The sequence below is a fragment of the Ostrea edulis genome, chromosome 5 (assembly GCF_947568905.1).
Source record: "Ostrea edulis chromosome 5, xbOstEdul1.1, whole genome shotgun sequence".
In the NCBI taxonomy this organism is placed as follows: Eukaryota; Metazoa; Mollusca; class Bivalvia; order Ostreida; family Ostreidae; genus Ostrea; species Ostrea edulis.
In genome coordinates, this window is record NC_079168.1 from 31,790,136 (window position 1) to 31,815,168 (window position 25,033).

At 35.7% G+C, this 25,033-nt stretch overlaps 2 protein-coding genes across 4 annotated transcripts; one reads left to right on the forward strand and one right to left on the reverse strand.

Annotated features, from left to right (window-relative positions):
* Positions 1-10,320: 10,320 nt before the first annotated feature.
* Positions 10,321-11,630, forward strand: LOC130054845 (uncharacterized). The gene is made up of 4 exons (XM_056165789.1): positions 10,321-10,349; positions 10,546-10,635; positions 10,707-11,069; positions 11,178-11,630. The coding sequence occupies exons 2-4, from the start codon at positions 10,557-10,559 to the stop codon at positions 11,531-11,533; spliced, it is 798 nt and encodes a 265-aa protein (XP_056021764.1). The 5' UTR covers positions 10,321-10,349; positions 10,546-10,556; the 3' UTR covers positions 11,534-11,630.
* Positions 11,631-12,879: 1,249 nt separating this feature from the next.
* On the reverse strand, positions 12,880-24,089 carry LOC130046328 (interferon-induced protein 44-like). 3 transcript variants are annotated; one of them, XM_056165790.1, is made up of 7 exons: positions 23,982-24,089; positions 21,894-21,983; positions 18,017-18,083; positions 15,864-16,076; positions 15,119-15,265; positions 14,599-14,776; positions 12,880-13,501 (listed from the first exon to the last, which is right to left on the reverse strand). In XM_056165790.1, exons 1-7 carry the CDS (start codon positions 23,993-23,995, stop codon positions 13,191-13,193), a joined length of 1,020 nt encoding a protein of 339 aa, XP_056021765.1. In that variant the 5' UTR covers positions 23,996-24,089; the 3' UTR covers positions 12,880-13,190. The 3 variants fall into 3 exon arrangements, with proteins under 3 accessions (XP_056021765.1, XP_056021766.1, XP_048733021.2); XM_056165791.1 differs by lacking the exon at positions 15,864-16,076; XM_048877064.2 differs by lacking the exons at positions 21,894-21,983; positions 23,982-24,089 and adding an exon at positions 20,078-20,223.
* Positions 24,090-25,033: the final 944 nt, after the last annotated feature.

A 25,033-nucleotide genomic window follows, 5' to 3' on the forward strand; every position in this document is an offset into this window, starting at 1 on the left:
GCTTGTTCTGCGTATGGTCAGTTTTTAAATCGAGGCAAGCTACTGAGAAACAAGTTGATCTTACAGGGGTATCAACAGTCTCGTTTAAAATCAGCATATATCAAATTCTATTTTGCCAATACAGCCTGTCATTGGGTCAAATGCTGTCTGACTTGCTTGATACCATTTGCTAGAACGTTCTTGACTAACTGAATTTGGATTATTCCGTTCACCTGATCGAGATATAGAGTTCACAGCAGGTGCGACCAGTCGACAGATGATGATTATACCCCCTCGGCACTTGATTCCACCTCTGTCAGGTTTATGTTTTTATCCAGTTCTCTATTTTGTATTCCTTAAAGGAGTTATGAGATTGACGACCGTTCGTTATCTTCACCTTATCATTGGTTAACCTGACAGGCATAAATTTAATCGAAAAATGTGGTCAGGTATATAAAGATTCGTGGTGCATCAGCAAAATATTATGAAATTACATGTATAGGTATCAATGCTAAAACTTCATTTCAGGCAAACAATATGCTTCACATATTGACACGAATTCACGAATAGCTATAGTTATTTTTATACTCATCTGACTTATACTTAACACAGTACAGTTTTCTTTCATTCAGTAAGGAAAATATACGTTTCTAACAAAACTCAATTATAAGTTGCTTTACGTTTCTATAGGAATAAACTATATTCAAATAATCTCATCAGTCATCTGACCCGATACATGTACATTCTGAAATCCTATAAAACAAAATCGTGTTGCAAACGTTAGAGTAGACTTGCTGAAGTCTATGCGACGTTTTTATTATTTTACCATTTCCTCCAAATGTTACTGTGTTTTAGAAATCCAAATATCATACTTAAATGTCACCAAACATAGATTTTTGGCATCAAGATAGCACTGATTTAGCCTAGAGACTTGAGCAAGTCAGATACCATGGCATTGAAATTTATGGCAATTTAAAAGATAAAGCGTGGTTTAATTTACTTGCAAAACACTGGGACAGTAAAACTATGATGATATGATTGATTGATTGATTGAATATTGTTTAACGTTCCTCTCGAGAATATTTCACTCATATGGAGACGTCAGCACTGCCGGTGAAGGGCTGCACAATTTAAGCCTATGCTCGGAGCTTATGGCCATTGAGCGGGGAGGGATCTTTATCCTGCCACACCTGCTGTGACACGGGACCTCGCGTTTTGCGGTCTCATCCGAAGGACCACCCCATTTGGTCGCCTCTTACGACAAGCAAGGGGTACTGAGGACCAATTCTAACCCGGGACCCACGGGATTGATGATATGATTATCGTTAAAATTCGGATAACAAGATCGACTTTCCTTGAATTTAGAGGTATTTTCGCGATCAATCATAACAGGATAACAACGACATCAAATAATTCAAACAATAATCGGAAGTTCCCAAAAGCGCAATTTTTAGTTTTCAATATAATTATAGAAAATTTAATAATCGGAATTTCAATCAATCAGAATTTCATGCGGATTCTTTCTTTCAGTGTTATAAATACAGCAAAAGATGTATCAATGTTCTGCACTACATAGCACGTATAGATACTATCGAGGTGATTTGTTTACAAGTAAGCAAACATAATTTATAAAGCAGTATGGTTTTGCCTCGTCCGAGCGAGGTTCATTTTGAATATGGTTACAAATTAGTGTGGAAATAGTTTGGGAAATGTCGTCTCATCCAGCTTGTTAATTCCGCAAAAATGAAAGATTCACCCGAGTTATACCAGCCCCTCTCCAGCTCACGATGAAAAGTGGAGATAACGAATCAATCAATTTTTTTTATCAATCTGCATCCTGCATACCTCCACACTATTTGCATATCCAAATGCCAGGATCCAATTAAATACTAGCTTCATGTTTTTTTTTCCTGATAACGACAGCAATAAAATGTTCAGGAAATGATCTCAAAGATATAAGTATATGTTTCAATTCGTTTGTTTAATTAGGGTTTGAAGTCGAAGCGGCTACATTCCATTTATTTTTTTTATAAGTACATGTAGATACATTTTGTTGCGAAATATTTAATCCCGACGTATTTTACAGTAATGATTACAGAACTTTTAAAAAGATATTATGTATCCAAATATGAATTCAATTTAATGTTGCAATTAATTATTATGCATCTATTTTGTATTGCTAATAGGAGTTATGAGATGGATCACTGTTCGTTATCTTCACCTTTGATGTATATATAACAGTATTTTGATATGTTGTAGTACGCTAATAAAAAAGGCCAATTCGGTTATATACGACCTTTTGCAATACATGTACACTGTATATATTTCTGTGACTTGCCACGCCATTATTGAGAGGAACAAGTCATAATTGAAATACAATAAATGTATAAAGTTTCTTTTCTTTTTTTCGGAGTAAAATTAAAAACTAAAACAAATACTAAACATTTTATCGAAATATTTCGACCATGTTGCCCGTCTTGTTCTGTCGTATTTATATTTATCACATGTTTACTCCTTTATCCAGGGGATATCACCCATTACATAAATTATAATTATTACACTATGTTTTCCTACGCTGCTTGTGATGTCACAAAAATCGTCAATTTTATGTAGTTTGTTTACAAAATGTGAGGGAGCAAAATTCCAAACATTAATGAGAGGAACAAGTCACAATTCAAATACAATATATATATATATATATATATATATATATATATATATATATATATATATATAAAGTTTCTTTTTTTTTTAGTAAAATTAAAAAATAATACAAATACTAAACATTTTATCGAAATATTTCGACCGTGTTGCCCGTCTTGTTCTGTCGTATCTATATTTATCACATGTTTACTCCTTTATCCAGTGGATATCACCCATTACATAAATTATAATTATTACACTATGTTTTCCTACGCTGCTTGTGATGTCACCAAAAATCGTCAATTTTATGTAGTTTGTTGTCAAAATGTGAGGAAGCAAAATTCCAAACAACACAGTAACGTAAATGAATAACCGGAGGGGGGTTAACTTGATAAAAAGAATCTCCTATGGTTTATGATTTGATTTGATTTATATCCAACTCGCTGTGTGTTTCCATTCCACAACTCATTGAATATAAATCATATCAAACCATAAACCATGAGAGATCCCTTATACATGTATCTATCATATCAATACTGATCCCATTGGTGGAAACACATTACACATCTATTACTGATCCCTATCCAGTTAAAAAAAAATTCTGTCAATTCAAATTTTTAAACGGTTTTGCAGGGACTATATTTTGTGGCGGAAGGATTTATTAATCAAAAAATTATAAATCTTTGTGATATTACAGTTTCTGGTTCATCCAATATATCTTCTATTTTTATACTCCTATACGCGTATTTCAGTTTTATAATTTATGATACAAGTAGTAGAGACTTGGAACTAGATCAAATGTTGTAATTTATTAATTTGGTTGATAAATGTTTTCAAATAGAACACGGATTCTTGAAAAAAGTTTAAATTAATTTACTCGTAATTTAGTATAAAAATTCAATATTCAATTGACAATGTATCAAGGTCTTCATTTTCATATTTAGCCCATGTTAGCCCATATTTCATTCGCAGTTTTCTGGAATTGTTTGAGTTTTTCTGTACCCGTCCAGATGCCACAATATCATCCATATTACGTACATGAAATAGGGTACTTTTTGCAGATTTTTTGAAAATAATTTGCTCACCCTACGTCCACACAAGCGTAGGTTTGTCCAAGTTCCGATCCAATAGCGGTTCCTTCAGTCTGCATGTAGTGTTTGCTATTGAAACTAAAAAACAGTATCCAAAATGTTTAATATACTTTCCGTTTCTTCCTTTTCATGACGTTCTTGTAATGCTATTTCAATTATATACCGCGAGCTTCTATCCTTGGTATATTGGGATAAAGTGCTTTCACGTCCATACAAAATAGAATAGAGAAATCTTGTAATCGTTGCTTTACACTTGACTTTTTTTTTTAAAAATCTGTTGTATTCTTACATAACAAGGAATCTATCTGCATTCTCAAGTTACGACTCAGCGTACTTGGCTATCTTTCCTGTTGGATGTTGTCGACCATTTGCTATAGTTATAGAATAACGCCTTTGTAAGAGTAGATTGTTTTGTTTATTTCGTGAGACAAATGTCCAGACTTTCTGCGTCCGATATCATCGGTCGTGCAGATACATCTAGCTAAATCATATGGAATACCATTTCTGGTATGCTTAGGGTGGCACGAATAAAATGATTTGTTTGATATACGTTATTTTGTAGAAAACCATCGGTTATAAACTTATAATGTTAGTTCCTTTTTCATTACCATAACGTCAAGAAATGATAATTCATTTCTACCCGATTCCATTGTACATTTCAATGTCAGGCTCAGTTTTAAGAATACTGAATTTTTTTATTAATTGTCCTTCACCTTTAATAATAATAATAATTGGTTTTATATAGCGCTTTTTTCAGCGTATGCTGCTCAAAGCACTTTACAATGCATTATTACCCCGGCAGACCTTATATCAATCGAGAACTTTCTCAGCCTCCTAGGAAGCATACAGTGCAAACTGCCATTACAAGCGCTAGAGCACTAACATTCTAACAATATCTTTCACTGTCTATAGCCAGGTACCCCTTTTACACTTGGGTGGAGTGAGGAAATATATGTAAAGTGCCTTTCCCAAGGACACAACGTCGGCCCTGCCGCGGCCAGGACTCGAACCCATGACCTTTCGGTCGAGAGTCTGACAGCCTAACCGACTTATGTCCCCTACGATAAAGCAGTCGTCTACATAGCGTTTCCATGATGTTTTAAGTAAAGGCTATAAGCCAAAAACTGTCCATTACGTGAGAGAAAGAACTCATCGAAGTCGGTAGGGACGAGATCAGTTCTTTTTCTCACAAAAGGACAGTTTTGGGGCTTATATCTTACTTTTAAAACATTTTTGTTACGCAATCCTGTGTCTTTTTTGGCTTGTATGTAGACGGAAGTTCAGTTGTAGTGACAAAATTACCTGCAGGTGTCCAATAAGTTGACAATTGCTGTCCACTAATTTTTTTTATAAAGGACAGGTACTGTCCGTTCTTAAAAATGATCGACAGTAATTGTCAACTTATTGGATAATGCCAGGTAAACCCAATAACTTATTAGACATTTATAGGTAGGCTAAAACTAAGAGAAAAACAATACATTTGTTAAAGAGATACAAATTTGATTCTAAATTCCATAAAAGTAAGAATCAATTCAGATATAAGAAAAATCACTGAAACACTTAATACGATATATCCCCTTCGTAGAATAATCTCCTCCAACTTTAAGATTCCCAATTTTTTAAATTCCATTAGCCATTATCATATCGCATCAAAACTAAATTTGAAAGACAAATTTGAAAAAAAAGAAGACAGATTTCAATGCTGTATTTGAATTTCGCTGAATCCAGAGGTACATTCCGAAACTTCTTCATAACTTTTTTTTATATTTTCTTTATTAGCATATCCTAATTCTGAATTATTATTTTCGCTTTCATAAATAATTTTATTTCATTTCACGCGATGGTCGTATTGGGGTCTTTTGGCTGGCGTTAATTATTTCCTCATCCAAATATTCGAAAACTCAATGCTTTTCATATCAAAATCTGACTACGAACTTTCTCATCCTCCATACCCTGAATTTATTTTAAGGAAAAAATGGGCATTTTGGTACCCAATTGTAAAATTCTCAAATTCTCATTTTTCAAAAAACAAATGAAGAATCAGGTACGGAAACAATTTTTACTTTACTGGTCAAAACGATGTGAAGAGGGTCAGAAATCAGGAAAACTCACAACATATTTTTCGTATAAAGAAAACTTTACTATGGAAAGTTATATATTTTCAGAATCCCTAGAATTAAGAAAAACTCTATGTAGATTTCGAATTAGTGCACATGACCTTCGAATTGAAAGAGGAAGATATGAATTTACAAAAACCAATTCTGGCCAGAAGATTTCTTTAAAAAGAAACAAAAGAATTTGCGAATTATGTAACCTTAATTGTGCAGAAGATGAATTTCATTTCCTTACTGATTGTCCATTCTATGTTGAAGAGAGAAATATGTTTTTAATGGTATATACAAGCTCAACAAAATTTTTATCTATCTAACAAATAAGGACAAATTTACTTGGTTGATGATTAATATTAATGAAGACAAACCAGTAATTGTCAAATTGAGTGAATATTTAGTGCAAACTCTCAGAAAAAGAAGTGATGCTTTAAAACTGCAAAAATCATTATAGTTTATTATTCATATGTTGGTATAATACTGATACTGTCTATTCACTTTGTGTATACACATGATTAGCAATTCATATATGTATGTACTTGTTTCCCCAACATGCTGCATCCACATGCAGTTTGCAGTCTATGTAACCTGTAGTTAATGTTGTAAACTTTCTTTCTTTTTTGAATTTCCTTCTTTATAAACTGTCCTACTGTTATGCCCTCTGGGCCCAAAATTGGAATAAACTTATCTTATCTATAACACTCATTATGATAGTGTTCGCGGTACTTTCATCAAAATCCTTAAATTTTGATTGTGCAATGAAAATGATCTCCCCATCAGAGGAAGACATGTTGATATGGCTCAGTACTATAGAGTGAGTGAATATAAAACCTGCAGTACAAGACTACTTATCTGACACGGTCCATCAAGTGAACACAAGAAACAGACTTCTACGTAAGACTGGTTATATTGTCAGACTATTAAAAATAGCTTAATTCATAATTATCATTGTCAATGGGGTTACCTGAGCCTGTCAATTCTTAAAACATAAGATGTAATGTTTTTAAAGGTTTCAATGTCTTGTCCGAATTTTGCCTTCACAATAGAATAAAAGTTTCTTCTAAAATCCTAAAACAAGTGTTGCATGACTCTGCACAACTTTGGTTCTCATAACCTTGCCTAGCTTTTATCTATGAACCATTTCATTAAAATGTAAAACTTATACGGTACCAATTTTGATGCACCAGATGCGCATTTCGACAAATAATGTCTCTTCAATGATGCTCAACCGAAATTTTTGAAATCCGAAATAATATACTTGTTAGAGCTATATTAGGGGAAAACAGAGTGCCAAAAAAGTGGAGCCAAATTCGTCCAAGGATAAGAGCTATGCAGGAGGGAGATAATCCTTAATTTTGAAATGAATTTCTATATTTTATCACAGCAATTAAATATACATCCGTATTTTCAAGCTAGTAACGAAGTACTTAGCTACTGGGCTGTAGAGACCCTCGGGGACTATCAGTCCACCAGCAGAGGCCTCGACTCAGGGGTCATCGATATGCATAACATTGTTTCCTACAAATTATTGGAAGTATATCATTCCAATATTTTAAGGCGGCTAACCCTAGAGCATGTGGAATGTTGGTCGCATGCGATGAAATTAAAATATATTCTGTGTCGACGTTCGGCCATAAGTTTCTGTCCGTATTTATCGATAATTGTTGACACACGTGGACTGCCAGAAAACCTGCCTCTTCGTTGATTCTCAAATGTACACACAGTTTGCTGTCTACTAACACATAGACAGTTGAAGTGGACTGAACAATGTAGGGGTTAAAATGTTTTATGGCAGTCGCGATAGAGGGGGCATTAATATTACACGACAACCACACGTGTTTATTCCTTCCAAGCTTTGTTCTGAAGAATTAGGCTAACGGTATCGTTATGTCTCTGCTGATATCAAAAGTAGCAACAAGATCACCCCTCCTTAAAACGCTATCAGTGACAATCCACAACTGGTCTTGAGGACGCGGAAGTGCGATGACTTTGTGGTCAAAACTTGCTGTGATTGCTTGAAAGAAGCATTTACCAAAACGGAGGTGTTCACATACACAACGTTAACGTTTTATCTCCTCGAGTGTACGAATAACACCCATTGTCTCAGGCCTAGATCTACACTAACTTGTGCATAATGCACCCATATGTTCTTCATCGTCTTCATTCAACTATAGTCCAGTTGGACATATCATTATTGGTGATGTTGATATACAGTTAATTCTCGAACTATCGCCACTCAATTCATCGCCTATTTCGTTATAACACCGCATTTTTCTAAGAACGATTTTCCTATTACTTAAAATTTTCGTTAAAACGCCAAATTCGCTATCGCCATTTGCAACGGTCTTTTTATTACGAAAGTCTATATCAAAGTGTTAATTATCTCGATAAACCCCATGGCTGCATGTGATCAGTGATGCAGAAATTGGTCGTTATCGATCTGCGGCGTACATCTGGACAGGAGGTACCCAGTATTAAATAAACAAGATACTTACTTAATATGAACTGTAGTGTTCTTGTTTTCACCTTATTGGAAAATATTTCAGTTTAGCTATGACTTCGCCACGAAAGAGGTTTCTGTTGAATTTTTAAGAAAATAAGCAAACTTTCACATACCACGGAAACCATCCGAAATGTACACAACAGGAAATTTCCAATTATTCTACTGTTTTATGGGAAAAGTTCATAAAAAGGAAGAAAATGAGTGATATTTTGGCTGCAAAATATTTGGCTTTGAAACACTCGTTGATCTTCGTCCAGTTAATGACGGATCAGCTACCAGGAAACAGCCTCGCAATACGCTAAATACCGACACTGGACAAGGTGTACTTAGATAACTTGAAACATACTGTGTATATGTGTCTTGTTTGTGTCTTGTTTTGAAATGAAGCCTTATTATTGATCAAACTATTTTAATAATGTTAGAGAAATTTGGAAATACTTTTACATTACGTATGTACATAAAGGAAAGATAACTCTTACATATACAAGAAAAGTAACTATTTCTCCCCAACGCCATAAATTCAAAGAACAAAAGGTGGCAGTTTATCTCGAGTTTTCCTATAGTTGAAAATGAGGACCTCAAAGCACTTATTTCAAAAGGTCTCTAGTTCAAAGGACCTCGGTCTTTCAAGCCGTGACAAAACTTTATAAGAACTTTATATGTATAATAAATTGTGTCGAAGATTACGTCAAACGATGGGCTGAATATTATAAAGAATATCACAATCATGTGTTAGACACATAAAAAAAGTGCGTATCATCTATCCTTCTGTGTTTAGTAAACCAGAATTCCATGTAGATAGGTCACATGAGGAAGGTATTTTGGTCCCAGGTGACAAAGCTTGTAACAGCATGATTGTCTTTGTTTGTAAGGCTGATCACTACAACTGTATTATAAACGAATTTTTTTTAGTAATCCTACTATACTCTAACTGCCCTCTCAAAAGGTAAAATTCTTCAAAACGATGCTTTAGTTTTAAACACAGTTAATATCACAGTGAATGGGATGAATGAGTGAATTACCGTACCTACACTGGATTCCTAACCTTCACAAAACCCTTAAGAACATTGTAATATTAATATTGCTGAATCCAATCAATATTCTACCAAGCCTCCATCTTTGCACCCCACGAAAATATTAACAGCTGTGAAGGGGAAAATATGCCAGACGTGGTGTAAATCAAATGGGAATTCTATATTTTGAACGAATTTGAAATCGCAATATTTTTCTCAATCAAAAATAGCAAAGCGTGTAAATTGTTAACACTTTGCGCGACCATATCTCACGATACATTAACGACAAGACTTTTTAACATCATAGACAGTTGCTTCGTCAACTAAAATAGAGAAAGGAAATATTCATATCTCGTGTTTAATCATTCAAAAATTATTTTTTACTCTGAAGTTCATACCAAAAAGATGCTGGAGTTTCTCATTGACGATATCGTCAATGTCTTTTGTCATCAGATTCTCCAAATACATATATTCCGTTAATTATTTCAGTGAAAGAACAACACATTGCATAGATGAAAGGCGAAGATAACGAACAGTGATCAATCTCATAACTCCTATAAGCAATACAAAATATATATAAATGCAAACACAGTAAATGTGAACGCCTGTGGGCATTAGAATATATCGAAATTTTAAATCTACCCTCTACTTCGTAATACCATGCGAGTAACCTATCGGTCAAGTGCTTTTTCTCCTACAAATATTGTTTATGATGAAAACATTATGACTGATAAAAGTAAGCAGAAAAAATTTCATTTGCTACATCAACGAAGACGTGGATCGCGGATATGATTCAAGGAAAGAAATAGAAAATTCTATTAGTCAGGTGTGAATTTTTTTTAGAAAGATTCTATCAGTTGGATATGATCAAGGAAAGAAATAGAAAGATTCTATTGGTCTACGCCGGATGGTAAATATGTTTTCCAGCAAAACAAATCATACCTAATAAACTATATAAACAAGGGTCTCAATGACTAGGAATATTGCGGAGTGAAATACGCAGACTATCAAGGTAGGTGTTACGTAACACTGCAGATAATGTTACAATGTGTTCAAATATGTTCAAAATGTTCCTTTTCTTGTTTCCTATTCATTCACAATAATGATCTTCCTAACGCTTGATAGATTGATTTATTTTATATTGAATACATCATTTATATTTTGAGTTTTTATTGTTGCAATGATACACATTGTCCAATCTATATCAGATTTGCAAATTATGAAGATATTCATTTCCACGGTGGTTATCGCTTTTGTGCTGAATTGTCTCGACCAAGGATTAGGAAAGGAAAATAAAAGTAAGAACTTCATACTATTAAATATATTATTCGAATCTCTCTGAAAATGCATCAGTAAAATTGTGTTTTAGTTCCAGAAGAGCGGAAGTTAAAACCTCAACTGCCGCCAATTTTAATGGGGAAAAAGCCATGCTGCCCAAGACGAAATAACATGTTAATCGATCTCACGAAGAGGATTTCCAGAGGGAGTGTGCAGGGTGTATCTCAACTCAAATTTAAATCACCAACGTCAGCAAAAGTAAAGTGCGGAGTAATGGCTGATCTCAGGGTTAACTTTCAAAGGTTTTCCAATTGCCTGTCTGATTGGACACATTGTCAGTGTGTTTCATTCCCGATGTGTGGGCAGCGCCTGTTGAGAATTGACATGTTTTTGGGTAAACAACGTAAAGGTTACATGTTCAACGTCGGAGATAGTCCAAGCAATGATGGTTGGGGTAAGGAGATGTTCATAGATACATGTGTATATCAGTTAATGCTGCTCTTTTTTGGTACAGAATTTAAACTTTTATATTCGGTTTAATCGTCATAATTCTATCAATTAGGTGGCGATTCTGGACATACGAAACATGATGCTGAAATAATGGGATACTACCCGAGGATCTTGGGATACAAATCCGATTTTTGCAAAAGTCAGAGAACTCAATGGTCAAACACTCTTCTGGCACCAGGCGTTAAACGAGTCACGATGTTTGCGGGCAACAATTACGTCAGGATCAAGAATGACCAGGGATTTGAGATGAAAGAATGCCATGAATGCGGCTTTGCTCTCAATGGACAGGACCCCAACGATAGCGCCAACACTTTGTACATGGCATTCAACAACATGATAAAGGGAACTCACCGAAATGGGTATGGAGTGTGTTACGTCAGAATCCGCTGGGAATGTCCGGATTGCTAAGTCTATCACTGTAACGGATGATCTCGTCAATGAAGATAAAGGAAGCTCTGTAACTACGCTTCTATATTTTGTTTTGTAATAAAGTTCCTGTATTGATGACTCCGTTCTTTCTATATGATTTTACGAACTAGCTACATGTACTTAAGTAGATGGATATAGAAGCTCGAGAAGAAAATTAACAACAAAAGTCAAGCAACCCCCTAACAATCAATTTTAAGTATCTAATCTCGCCAAAAAGTTTTTATTTAACTTCCTACCTTTACCTTTTCTGTTCCCTGTCTACCTCCCTATTTAATGAAGGGAACAAATGTTGAACGAAAACGAACAGTGATCAATCTCATAACTTCCACGAGGAATACAAAATAAAGAGTTGGGCAACACGGACACCTGGGCATGCCAGATGTGGAATCAGGTACCTAGGAGGAGTAAGCATTCCCTGTCGACCGGTCACACCAGCCATAAGACATATGTCTTGATCAGGTAAACGGAGTAATCTGTAGTCAAAATGAGTGTCCCAAGAATGACCTAACAATCGGTGTGAAACACGTCATAAAACATTTGACCCATTGTTATCTTGGGAAACTAGATCATTCTAGCAACCATAAAATTTGCGAAATGCTTGACTTTAAACGAGACTGTTGAAAGCCATATCACATCAACTTTGTCAGTAGCATGTTAAAACCCTGACTGTCATTATGTGAATAAATGTTGTGTAACCTTACAAAAATAATTATAATAAAAAATACTTTGTCAGTAGCCTGTCTCAACTTAATAACTGATCATACGTTGAAAACGTCTTCCATATTCAGATGATAATGGAATATTGCTACACAAAATATGGGAAGATGACGATGTCTAGGTATGAACAAAGGCCTAGGTATGAACATCCTAAAACACAGTCATTAACTTTTCCGTTTAAAGAGTGGCTCACATGACGTAAATGTTTATTGGAGAGTTCCTATAGAATTCCTATAGTATGTTTTGCTATATTATAGTGTTATGAGATTGATCACTGTTCGTTAGCTTCGCCTTTCATATTAGCGATATTTAGAAACTGTCCATATAAGGCTGAAGAGTATGAGTACAATCACAAAATGAATTTATCTTTAGAAATGCTTAGAATGCCGGGTTTTCAAGGATGCTCTGAATCTCATTTTGTATGTATGATATTTGAAGACGTAGTAGTTCGTATATTCTTTTCGATTGTGAACGGAAGGGTCCAAGATTTGTATGAGAGATATAGAGAGAAAGGGAAGAAGCGAAATATAAAATGTAAAGTATAATTAATGTGTTCAATTGTTTGACTCTGTCACTTAATTTATGTTCAAATCATATCGAAGAACATCATATGAAGGCATGTTTATTCATCCAATCGTTAGCACTCTTCAAAACATTCAAAAGGCTAAAGTATATTACTTGTCTATTACATATCTATCAAACTCTGCAAGAACGATGTAAAGCAGAAGGCACGTGTACATGTGTATATCTATAATGTTTGTATACCGCTGATTGATATTACACAACTTTCACATTATACACGTAATTAATATCATCAACATTAATCAACAGAAGCACAGTTGAACAACCTAAATAGATTAGTATTTGTTTCTGTAAATACTGCACAGTTCTTCGGGTAATTTGACACCAGGAGTTAACTTCAGTGGGTTTTAACCTGAGCTCCCATGTATGTATCCGCCAATATTTCGTCTTCGAAATTTTCTAGATAGTCGTCTGCAGCTCGGAGGATCTGACGTATGTTGTATAACGTTAACATCTTAATCTCTGTGGATACAGTCCGAGAATTGGCGAGATTTTGCATGGGAAGTACAGTGTAAGATGGCAAACCAAACGACATGGCGACCTTGTCCCGCATCTCCAAAACACTTCTACTGTGAAAAACTTTAGATAAGTCTTCCTTTACAGTGACCATCGTGTCGAGTTTGGTGAGGAGGATCAACTGAGGAATTTCTAAAAAAAAAAAAAAAAAAAATTGAAAAAAACAACAAAAAGCAAACAAACCAAAAAAACACACCATAAAATCATAAGAATAAAGCTTTCATTAACAAGAGAGTAACGGAAGCGGTACAATTTTACACGCAGGACTCCATATTCCCTTACAGAAACATTTCATTTGTGTTGTTAAATGTAAACAGCATCATATCAAACAGATATATTGATTTTTCCCAATTTATTGTATATTCAACTTCACCTTTAGTTTTCATGAGCATTATAAAACAGCCATCATTATTCTAACGTGCACGCTTGGCACGGTATGCACGAGTTCTTCGCCGATTAAAGAGATTTAGCACACAGGCACTTGTTTCATACATGGGCCCCCTCCTGGCATAATCATGTTATTCGCTCCGCGGAACGAATCAGCATGTATTCTACGTACTTACATGTAATTCAGAGATTATAGCATTTATTCCGTAAATGTGAATGAATGATTTTTGCTTAAATTATAAACGGAATGAATAGCATGATTATAAAATATCAATAGTTAACACGTATAAACCAAGCATGTCAAACTGATTTGCCCTACGGAGCGAATAACATGATTATGCCCCCCTCCTTAGTAAGTATTATTAAGGAGGGGGTCCATGTATGAAACAAGTGCCTGTGGTTTAGCAACTGTGGACGTGGCTGTCAGGAGCGGATCCAGGAATTGCGGTTACGGGGGACGCCACTTTATGAGGCAGTGAGTCCAGGGCGAAGCCCTGGGAGGAAGGGGGAAGCCCCCGGAAGCTCCGGGATTTTACAGATTTTATAGGGCTTGAGATATGTCTCCTATTTGGTCATTTGTACTATTGTCTATCATTTTTAAGAAGGTGAAATTGATCAAATGACGCAATTTTTTAAGGTTTTTGGAACAAATTAAGTTCTTCCGATAAAGTAATGCAAGAAAGCAAAAGATTTTGTCATTTATTTCTCCGGGAGTGGAAGAAATTATTGCTTCTTTTATCGTTTAGTACATTTTTCAAAACAAGATACCACGATTTACCTTAAATTTGAAAATTTTAGGGGAGGGGGGCGCAGCCTTAAATCTGCCACTGACTGTAACTTACTTCTTCCATTCATTAGTTCCTGGAGTTCTTTCACTTGTTTTTCGACATTCTGAGACATGGTTATCTCGGGTGGGTTGGACCCGTCCACCACGAATAGCACACAGTGTACGCGGTCACCAATACTGGGGTCTTTCCTGAACTTGGAATTGTCTTTATTGATAGGTGTACCTTGATTAAACTGCGGAAAAATCATAAAAACTTAATTACTGAGGTAAAGACAGAGACGAACGGTGTGCATAGGACTAGTGTGAAAAATAAGGCGTCACGTCAGTCACTAGGAATATCCAAATCTGTGTCGTATTTACAAAATTCTTTGGTGCTTTTTCAAACATTTATTATTAGACTTGTCATATACTAGTAATATACAGATGTAAATATTTTTTGTATAATGATATTTTCAATATATTTTTAGTTTTCATTCAGAAGACTGATTGCTTATTCAAGTGTAACTTTTATAATAGGTATCCACATAATGCACTCAGTTCCTTCATCCAATACTTATATCAATAATGTTACAAACCACGTATCCGTCCATTACGTGACCGTCCAGAATGGCCTCCACATCACGTGAGTTAATGCTCTGGTCCTCTTCTAAACCGCGGCAATCTATCATTCTAAATCGCAGATGTCGGAATGTTCTTCTTCCCTTCACTTTGTAAACGTCGAGCTGAAAGATGATGAAGATTTCTTCTCTTACTTTCAAGAAATGAAAGTCGCTTTTTGTGCGAGTTCCATCGAAAATAGAGATCATTTTATAACTATCAGACATATCGAAAGGAATTTTCCTGTCAATAGTTACGTATAAACGAGGAATATCATTCACCTTACTGCTATTCATTTCCTTCACTGAATTTTTTTTTCATGTATCACATTTATCAAAGTGATCAAGCGCAGATCTATAAAACTTGCAAGGGAGGGTTAATTGAAGTTTTAGTAACTTTTCCACCCCAAAAAGTGGTTATGGAGGAGCCCAACATGACATAAACTGACAATTTTTTCGGAAAAAAAAATGTTCAAAGGGGGATGGGTTGCAATCACCTTAACTCACCCTACAGACCCGCTACAGGTGTTGCATAGTGCAATATCACCTATATATATAAGGATCAAAAGCGAGAACGATTTAAAATATTAAGTATCAAAACCTAAAATATGCACAATAATTATATTTAAACGAATTCCGGTGTAATGAAAATTGAATTCATATACATGTACGACAAAAATGCGATATTTTTCATTTGAATAATTTTGACTATTCGAATACAAACTGATTTTGTTAAACTGGATGTAGCACAACCGGCACGTGATCTAATCGATAGTCTCCCTTTGATCACAGATTCAACGGTATTGAAGAAGCTGGATTTTCCGGAGGAGATGCGCCCCATCAGCAATACATTGACGAATGGAATTTTCTCCGGACTACCCTCGAGTTCTGCCAAGGGCGTGTATTCTTCAATTTCTGTCTGCAATCGTTCCAGTGACTACAACAGGAAATTTAAATTTGAAGATCACACCCGTAGCCACGGGGGGGGGGGGGGGGGGGGGGGGGGGGGGGGGGTTCGTGGGGTTCGTACGACCCCCCCCCTTGAAAACTACTAAGCACTATTAAAGTCGGCATTTTGTTTGAATTGTGACTATTAAAGTCGGGATTTTTTATGAAAATCATGAAAATTCATAGTAAAAAAGGCATGATTCCAAAATTCAAATTAAGTGCCAGGAAATTGCTAGATTGCAGGATTTTGCACCAAATACCCCAGAGCTTCTGGGGGCCTTGAGCGGCCCCCAGACCCCCTGCCGTAGTGGCACCTCGCGGTGCGAGGTGATAGACTCGCGTTGCGAGTCTATGTACCCCCCCCCCTTGAAAAATCCTGCCTACGGGCCTGAAGATGGTAAAAAAAAAAAAAAAAAAAAAAAAAACAACAACAACAACAACAACAAAAACAAACAAACAAAGAAAGGAAAAAGAAACAATATTTTGAGTATGCGTACGTACGTACTGCTAATCAGGATTATTTTGTTCCCAAACTGTTGATGTATTGATAGCGATGTTTTGTTATATACAATTTTGTATCATGTATGTAACGTAATCTACATAATGAACAGTGAAGATAATGAACAATGATCAATCTCACATAAATCCTAAAAAGAATACAAGATTGGGAGTAGGGAAAACGTTGATATACCAGAGGTGAGATCAGGTGCCTAAGAGGAGTATGCATCCTCTTCTGATTTCATCCCAGATGAAAGGAATAGGTCGATTTGACGAATTTAACTCTTGAGGCAGACGTAGTTAGATATTCACAAAAGAAAAAACCACGTGGTGTGCTAATAAGATAGTCACGTGGTCTCCACTTGGCTTGTTTCAGAATGAAGGTGTCAAAACAAGGGTCGTGCTTTAAAATTATCTTTATTCATATTTCTACAATAGTTTGTTTTTGTGCGCACATTTAATATTTTTATTTTATTCTATGTATAATATTCCGTAGTATTGATATATGTATCTATATTTAAATTAGATACAAAACAATCAGCACAATACATATACCTTCAGGAAACTTATTTCATGTCATTTAAAGTACAGCTTGTGTGTTCAAAACTTCCTTTTCATGTCATTAGGCTTTTATAAAAGTGAATAGGTAGTTGTGTATTGTTTTTAACTTTCATTTCCAATAAAAAGTTTGTCTTACCTTTCGATAAGTAGGTCAAATGGATGGGTCGCTAAGGGGTAACATAATATCTAATCCAGGCATTTTGTATACCGTGTAGATGGTGTTTTGCCTGGCAAATACTTTTGACCGATTTTTGTGAATATTTGCAAAGATTCGCCAAAATAAAAATCGCTAAATTTAAATCAGAATACATATGCATGTACAGTGTATAAATAAAAAGTTGAGTTCACCAAAATTTTATCCACTCAAATTGATGATACACCTTGTAGAAACATATCCGCCAAATTTTTGTCTCACCCCAAAAACACCGGCTACACAGTAGTTTTATCATATTTGATGACGGATAATTGGACTCCCCAAACTTCGACTTAAGGTGAGAAAATATTAAGTTAAATAATATTTAGATATTCCATAGTTAACTGACACAAGACGTCTATATCGTGTTCAGTTTATGTTATGGATATTTTTTTTTTCTTGCAGGAGACTTTTCGTGATAACTGTGTTTTCGTCCTGGGCTTCGTACTGCGATAAAAATGCCACTACAAACCAATATAGACATAGTTGATGGATTGATTTTATATTGTTTAACGTCCCTCCCGAGAATTGTTCACTCATAAGGAGACGTCACCATTGACGTTGGAGACCTGTACAATAAAATCCTATGCTCGGCGCTTACGGCCTTTGAGCAGGGACACGGGACGCAGTCGAAGCTTAACTAGAGTGTATGATGAATGATACATGCAAATAATCACCGTCTCGTTCCATTCATAATCGTCCATTTCATGCCATGGTTGAAGAAGCATATCAGGAGAAGTTTCTCTACAAACATAAGGAAAACCTACACAGGATATCGTTGACATACAAGTAAATACATAAATATCAATCAGATTTTTTTCCCTCTTTGATAATACAATATGAAGAGAAAAAAACCAACCCAGAAATGAACTTCAGATTAATATTAGGATCCTTCTGAAAGCTACTTATTAGCACTTCCGGGGTCGCACAATCTTAGTATAAACTTTCTATTGCCATATTATTACTCAATATGATTTTTTTTGCCCTTGGCTAGAACGTTGAAGCTAGACATACCGAGTATTTCGTCAATCTATCTGCAATTAATGTCACGTTTTCACAAGAGAAGAAAAAATTACAGATACCGTCTGTTACTCATGACCGCAAGCATTCATATCTTCTATCAATATTCAAGAAAATTCAACCGTTGTTAACGAAATATATGAAACAGAAACTAAGGCGATTGCATTGATGCATTTCCGGTTAAATCTTTCTTAAAAAACATATATTTTGTCATGCAGGTTTGCTTATCAAAACCTTCAACTCTCATTGACAGCAAAAATGGTGTATACTAGACAAAGGTACAACTCGTGAAGAAAATAAGTTTCTAACTCATGATAATTTAGACAAATTAACCTTACATGTTATAACTTTCTAAACTCGGATATTGACCATGCTCCCTCCCACCTTTAATCTCATCCTTGAATTCGCATTTTCATATCATACTTGTCTAGTCCTTTCCAAGGTATTTCACACAACTATTTTTGAATTCAAAATCTGGCCAAGTAAAACCCACCCCAAACCCAGAATGATCTTTACGAACTTTAGTCCTCGATACCTATCCAACGACAGATCAACATACCAATAGTTTAAAAGTCCGAATGTTGACCGCGTCCAGACCCAGGAGCGGATACAGGAATTGTGGTTACGGGGGGCGCCACTTTATGAGGTAGGGGGTCTGGCATAGGCGTAGCTTGGGTTCGAATATTACCGAGGCAGGAGGTCTGGGGGGCGCAGTCCCCCAGAAGCTATCGACATTTTAACAACGTAAAAGGTGTTTGTTTGTTTTTTTACCGAGGCAGCTGCCTCGGTTGCCTCAATGGAAGCTACGCCACTGTCTGGGGGCCGCCTTGAGGCCCCCAGTGGGTCCAGGGCGAAGCCCTGGGGTCGGGAATGGGGTGGTCCAGGGGGCGAATCTCCCGGAAGCTCCTGGATTTTATAGGACTTTGAAATATGTCTCCTATTTAGTCATTTGTACTATTTTCTATAATTTCTAATAAGGTGAAATTAATAAAATGACGCAAATTTTAAGGTGTTTTTAAATAAAAAATTAAGTTCTCCCAATAAAGTAATTCAAGGAATCAAAAGATTTTGCCATTTATTTCACCGGGAGTGGAAGAAATTATTGCTTTTTTATCGTTTAGTACGATTTACCTTCAATGTGAAAATTTTAAGGGGGGGGGGGGCACCGGCTGTGCCCCCCCCCTTAAATTCACCACTGAGACCCAACACTGCCCCGAGGTGAATACGTTTGGTCTCTTCGTGTCACACATGCATGTAGCCTATGACAATTTTTAACTTTACTGACAATCTGCGATCAATCCCGCTTTATATGGGATTGACACGGTCAAACATCCCGGGGAGGTGGCTTTTCAATATTTAATGCCCTGTGAGAAATACGCGCGTACCATACGAAAATTTCGAAGACCGAAGTCACAACATTGAAAAAAAAAATATCAAGTTTAATTTACGAGTTGTAGGACCTGAATGTTTGGAGTCGTTCCTGAGGAAGTTCGTTCACAAAATCGTTAAGAAATTGGATTGTAGTGAAGAAAAAAAACCGAACTATTATAAAGTAATTTGAAACGAAAGACAAAAAAAAAAAAAAAAAAAAAAATGAATTGAATATCATGCATATCTTTTTCATTGAAAAACAAAGACCCTATAATGAGAAGAAAACTAAAAAGTACTCTGTCTGGAAAAGTCCTAAGAATAGCAGATACTTTCGGATACCATCTTACTTTTTGTCCTCCATAGTTAGATCCTCCTTTGCTAGAAGTGTACGTATACAGTCTTCACTTTCTTTTATTTCCCCTCGCTTCTGATGAATATTACCAGGTAATAACGATAGAATATATATTCTGACGTCAGATAACACACGTAAGTTATCTGATACAGTCACACCTTGGGTTCAAAGTAACTCGAGATTAGAGAAAAAATTAGTAAATCGAAACCTTTCCTTTACGCAGAAGAACGATGTTGTGTTGGTTTTCCTTGATGAACCGAGTTTCGTATTTTGTTTAAATAAAAAAAAATACCCAAAGTTTCGCACGACAGAACTCCATAATTAATCATGCTATAGATATTGTGTTTGTCACACCAGCAAGCTTAATCTATGTCTATGTTAACGTTTGGAAAATTTTATAGTAACTTCACCATGTAAAAATTAAATCACATTATATAGATAATGGAAATGACGAAAAATGCGCGATCTTTGCAAAGTGGCAAGGACACCAATGAAAACATGCATGCATGAGTGGAAAACGTAGTAACAGTGTTAAAGTAAATTGAGATGTGATGGTTTGCAGTCAATACTAATATTACGAACAGTGTTGAAATAAACCGAGAGCTGTTGGTTTGCAGTCAATGCCAATATTTCGTACAGTGAATGTGCTTGCTTGGTTTGTTTGAATTATGTTCACCAGAGACGTCACGTAAAGCACAATGGAGTTGCGTTTGAGTTTGTTCAACTCTTTCGTTCCTGGGTTGTTGTTTTTTTTATTATTATATCCCTGTGAAATTTAGTGTTTATTGTATTAATTCACGACATAATCCGAAGGTTAAAGAAATAAGCGAGGAGCCCCGTGCTCTGATTGAGGTAACTATTGATTCTGTCAATCAAATATCTAATTTTTAATTATACAAAGAAAACTCAAATCTCTTCACTTTATTATTAAAAGTTGTACAAAATCTTGTAAAAGATAAAAAATTTGTGTAACGCATCCTCTGGTGAAAAAATATTCTCTATGGTGTATTTCCCAAACTTTGAAGAAAAAATTCAAACACATTGAAAATTATGGCATGAATGAATATCCATTGAACAGAAATTAAAAACGAAATATCTTATCAAAATCTGTTCGATTCCAGAATAAATTTGCACAATGTAAAAAGTAATTATATAGTTTGCATTATATGACTATTTTCGCTGCCACATAATTACAAAGTGAAAAAGGTGAAGAAAATGAACAGTGACCAATCTCATTAATCCTATAAAGAACACAAAATCAAGAGTAGTTCAAACACGACATCGGACATACTATAAGTGGGATCAGGGGACTAGGAGGAGAAAGCATCCCCTGATGAGTATGGATGGCGATAGTGGTGATTCTTTTCTAGCCTTGCAGTGAAATTGTGGAATTTCATGGATAATTATCACAACAATCCAGAATTTAATTGGTCTCCACGAATTTGAATGATTCAACGACGTTCAGGTGGGCTTGCTGGGGTTCATGTATTGATTTGAACATCACGTGATAATCCATATTTTTGCTTTGCCATTCTCATAGATTATACCAATAAACCAAATGGCAGTTTAGTTAGCCCACGGACTGAGTATGTGAACAAAAAGGCAAACATCAATAGCCGATCCATGAAAAATTCTGCCAACATCAACAAGTTTCTAATCTTTCAAAAAAGATCCTAAGAAACTAATATCGCTATACTATTCATTTTCTTAGTTTGCTCTTGAAAAAGAGATATTTCTTTTTTTACAAAACCACTTTAGAAAGACTGCTTTGTAAAAGGATGTTTTAGAAAGGAAAGGAAATCCTTAGATACTCTCTGAAAATCCGATATATCACCGTCTCGTTCCATTCATAATCGTCCATTTCATGCCATGGTTGAAGAAGCATATCAGGAGAAGTTTCTCTACAAACATAAGGAAAACCTACACAGGATATCGTTGACATACAAGTAAATACATAAATATCAATCAGATTTTTTTCCCTCTTTGATAATACAATATGAAGAGAAAAAAACCAACCCAGAAATGAACTTCAGATTAATATTAGGATCCTTCTGAAAGCTACTTATTAGCACTTCCGGGGTCGCACAATCTTAGTATAAACTTTCTATTGCCATATTATTACTCAATATGATTTTTTTTGCCCTTGGCTAGAACGTTGAAGCTAGACATACCGAGTATTTCGTCAATCTATCTGCAATTAATGTCACGTTTTCACAAGAGAAGAAAAAATTACAGATACCGTCTGTTACTCATGACCGCAAGCATTCATATCTTCTATCAATATTCAAGAAAATTCAACCGTTGTTAACGAAATATATGAAACAGAAACTAAGGCGATTGCATTGATGCATTTCCGGTTAAATCTTTCTTAAAAAACATATATTTTGTCATGCAGGTTTGCTTATCAAAACCTTCAACTCTCATTGACAGCAAAAATGGTGTATACTAGACAAAGGTACAACTCGTGAAGAAAATAAGTTTCTAACTCATGATAATTTAGACAAATTAACCTTACATGTTATAACTTTCTAAACTCGGATATTGACCATGCTCCCTCCCACCTTTAATCTCATCCTTGAATTCGCATTTTCATATCATACTTGTCTAGTCCTTTCCAAGGTATTTCACACAACTATTTTTGAATTCAAAATCTGGCCAAGTAAAACCCACCCCAAACCCAGAATGATCTTTACGAACTTTAGTCCTCGATACCTATCCAACGACAGATCAACATACCAATAGTTTAAAAGTCCGAATGTTGACCGCGTCCAGACCCAGGAGCGGATACAGGAATTGTGGTTACGGGGGGCGCCACTTTATGAGGTAGGGGGTCTGGCATAGGCGTAGCTTGGGTTCGAATATTACCGAGGCAGGAGGTCTGGGGGGCGCAGTCCCCCAGAAGCTATCGACATTTTAACAACGTAAAAGGTGTTTGTTTGTTTTTTTACCGAGGCAGCTGCCTCGGTTGCCTCAATGGAAGCTACGCCACTGTCTGGGGGCCGCCTTGAGGCCCCCAGTGGGTCCAGGGCGAAGCCCTGGGGTCGGGAATGGGGTGGTCCAGGGGGCGAATCTCCCGGAAGCTCCTGGATTTTATAGGACTTTGAAATATGTCTCCTATTTAGTCATTTGTACTATTTTCTATAATTTCTAATAAGGTGAAATTAATAAAATGACGCAAATTTTAAGGTGTTTTTAAATAAAAAATTAAGTTCTCCCAATAAAGTAATTCAAGGAATCAAAAGATTTTGCCATTTATTTCACCGGGAGTGGAAGAAATTATTGCTTTTTTATCGTTTAGTACGATTTACCTTCAATGTGAAAATTTTAAGGGGGGGGGGGGGGCACCGGCTGTGCCCCCCCCCCCTTAAATTCACCACTGAGACCCAACACTGCCCCGAGGTGAATACGTTTGGTCTCTTCGTGTCACACATGCATGTAGCCTATGACAATTTTTAACTTTACTGACAATCTGCGATCAATCCCGCTTTATATGGGATTGACACGGTCAAACATCCCGGGGAGGTGGCTTTTCAATATTTAATGCCCTGTGAGAAATACGCGCGTACCATACGAAAATTTCGAAGACCGAAGTCACAACATTGAAAAAAAAAATATCAAGTTTAATTTACGAGTTGTAGGACCTGAATGTTTGGAGTCGTTCCTGAGGAAGTTCGTTCACAAAATCGTTAAGAAATTGGATTGTAGTGAAGAAAAAAAACCGAACTATTATAAAGTAATTTGAAACGAAAGACAAAAAAAAAAAAAAAAAAAAAAATGAATTGAATATCATGCATATCTTTTTCATTGAAAAACAAAGACCCTATAATGAGAAGAAAACTAAAAAGTACTCTGTCTGGAAAAGTCCTAAGAATAGCAGATACTTTCGGATACCATCTTACTTTTTGTCCTCCATAGTTAGATCCTCCTTTGCTAGAAGTGTACGTATACAGTCTTCACTTTCTTTTATTTCCCCTCGCTTCTGATGAATATTACCAGGTAATAACGATAGAATATATATTCTGACGTCAGATAACACACGTAAGTTATCTGATACAGTCACACCTTGGGTTCAAAGTAACTCGAGATTAGAGAAAAAATTAGTAAATCGAAACCTTTCCTTTACGCAGAAGAACGATGTTGTGTTGGTTTTCCTTGATGAACCGAGTTTCGTATTTTGTTTAAATAAAAAAAAATACCCAAAGTTTCGCACGACAGAACTCCATAATTAATCATGCTATAGATATTGTGTTTGTCACACCAGCAAGCTTAATCTATGTCTATGTTAACGTTTGGAAAATTTTATAGTAACTTCACCATGTAAAAATTAAATCACATTATATAGATAATGGAAATGACGAAAAATGCGCGATCTTTGCAAAGTGGCAAGGACACCAATGAAAACATGCATGCATGAGTGGAAAACGTAGTAACAGTGTTAAAGTAAATTGAGATGTGATGGTTTGCAGTCAATACTAATATTACGAACAGTGTTGAAATAAACCGAGAGCTGTTGGTTTGCAGTCAATGCCAATATTTCGTACAGTGAATGTGCTTGCTTGGTTTGTTTGAATTATGTTCACCAGAGACGTCACGTAAAGCACAATGGAGTTGCGTTTGAGTTTGTTCAACTCTTTCGTTCCTGGGTTGTTGTTTTTTTTATTATTATATCCCTGTGAAATTTAGTGTTTATTGTATTAATTCACGACATAATCCGAAGGTTAAAGAAATAAGCGAGGAGCCCCGTGCTCTGATTGAGGTAACTATTGATTCTGTCAATCAAATATCTAATTTTTAATTATACAAAGAAAACTCAAATCTCTTCACTTTATTATTAAAAGTTGTACAAAATCTTGTAAAAGATAAAAAATTTGTGTAACGCATCCTCTGGTGAAAAAATATTCTCTATGGTGTATTTCCCAAACTTTGAAGAAAAAATTCAAACACATTGAAA

Coding starts and splice junctions, on each gene's coding strand:
- LOC130054845 (XM_056165789.1), top strand. CDS start 10,557: ATGAAGATATTCATTTCCACGGTGGTTATCGCTTTTGTGCTGAATTGT. Junction 10,636..10,706: donor ATTAGGAAAGGAAAATAAAA/GTAAGAACTTCA, acceptor ATTGTGTTTTAG/TTCCAGAAGAGCGGAAGTTA. Junction 11,070..11,177: donor TCCAAGCAATGATGGTTGGG/GTAAGGAGATGT, acceptor TCTATCAATTAG/GTGGCGATTCTGGACATACG.
- LOC130046328 (XM_056165790.1), bottom strand. Junction 18,084..21,893: donor ATATATCGGATTTTCAGAGA/GTATCTAAGGAT, acceptor TTATGTTTGTAG/AGAAACTTCTCCTGATATGC. Junction 16,077..18,016: donor ATTATGAATGGAACGAGACG/GTGATTATTTGC, acceptor TTCCTGTTGTAG/TCACTGGAACGATTGCAGAC.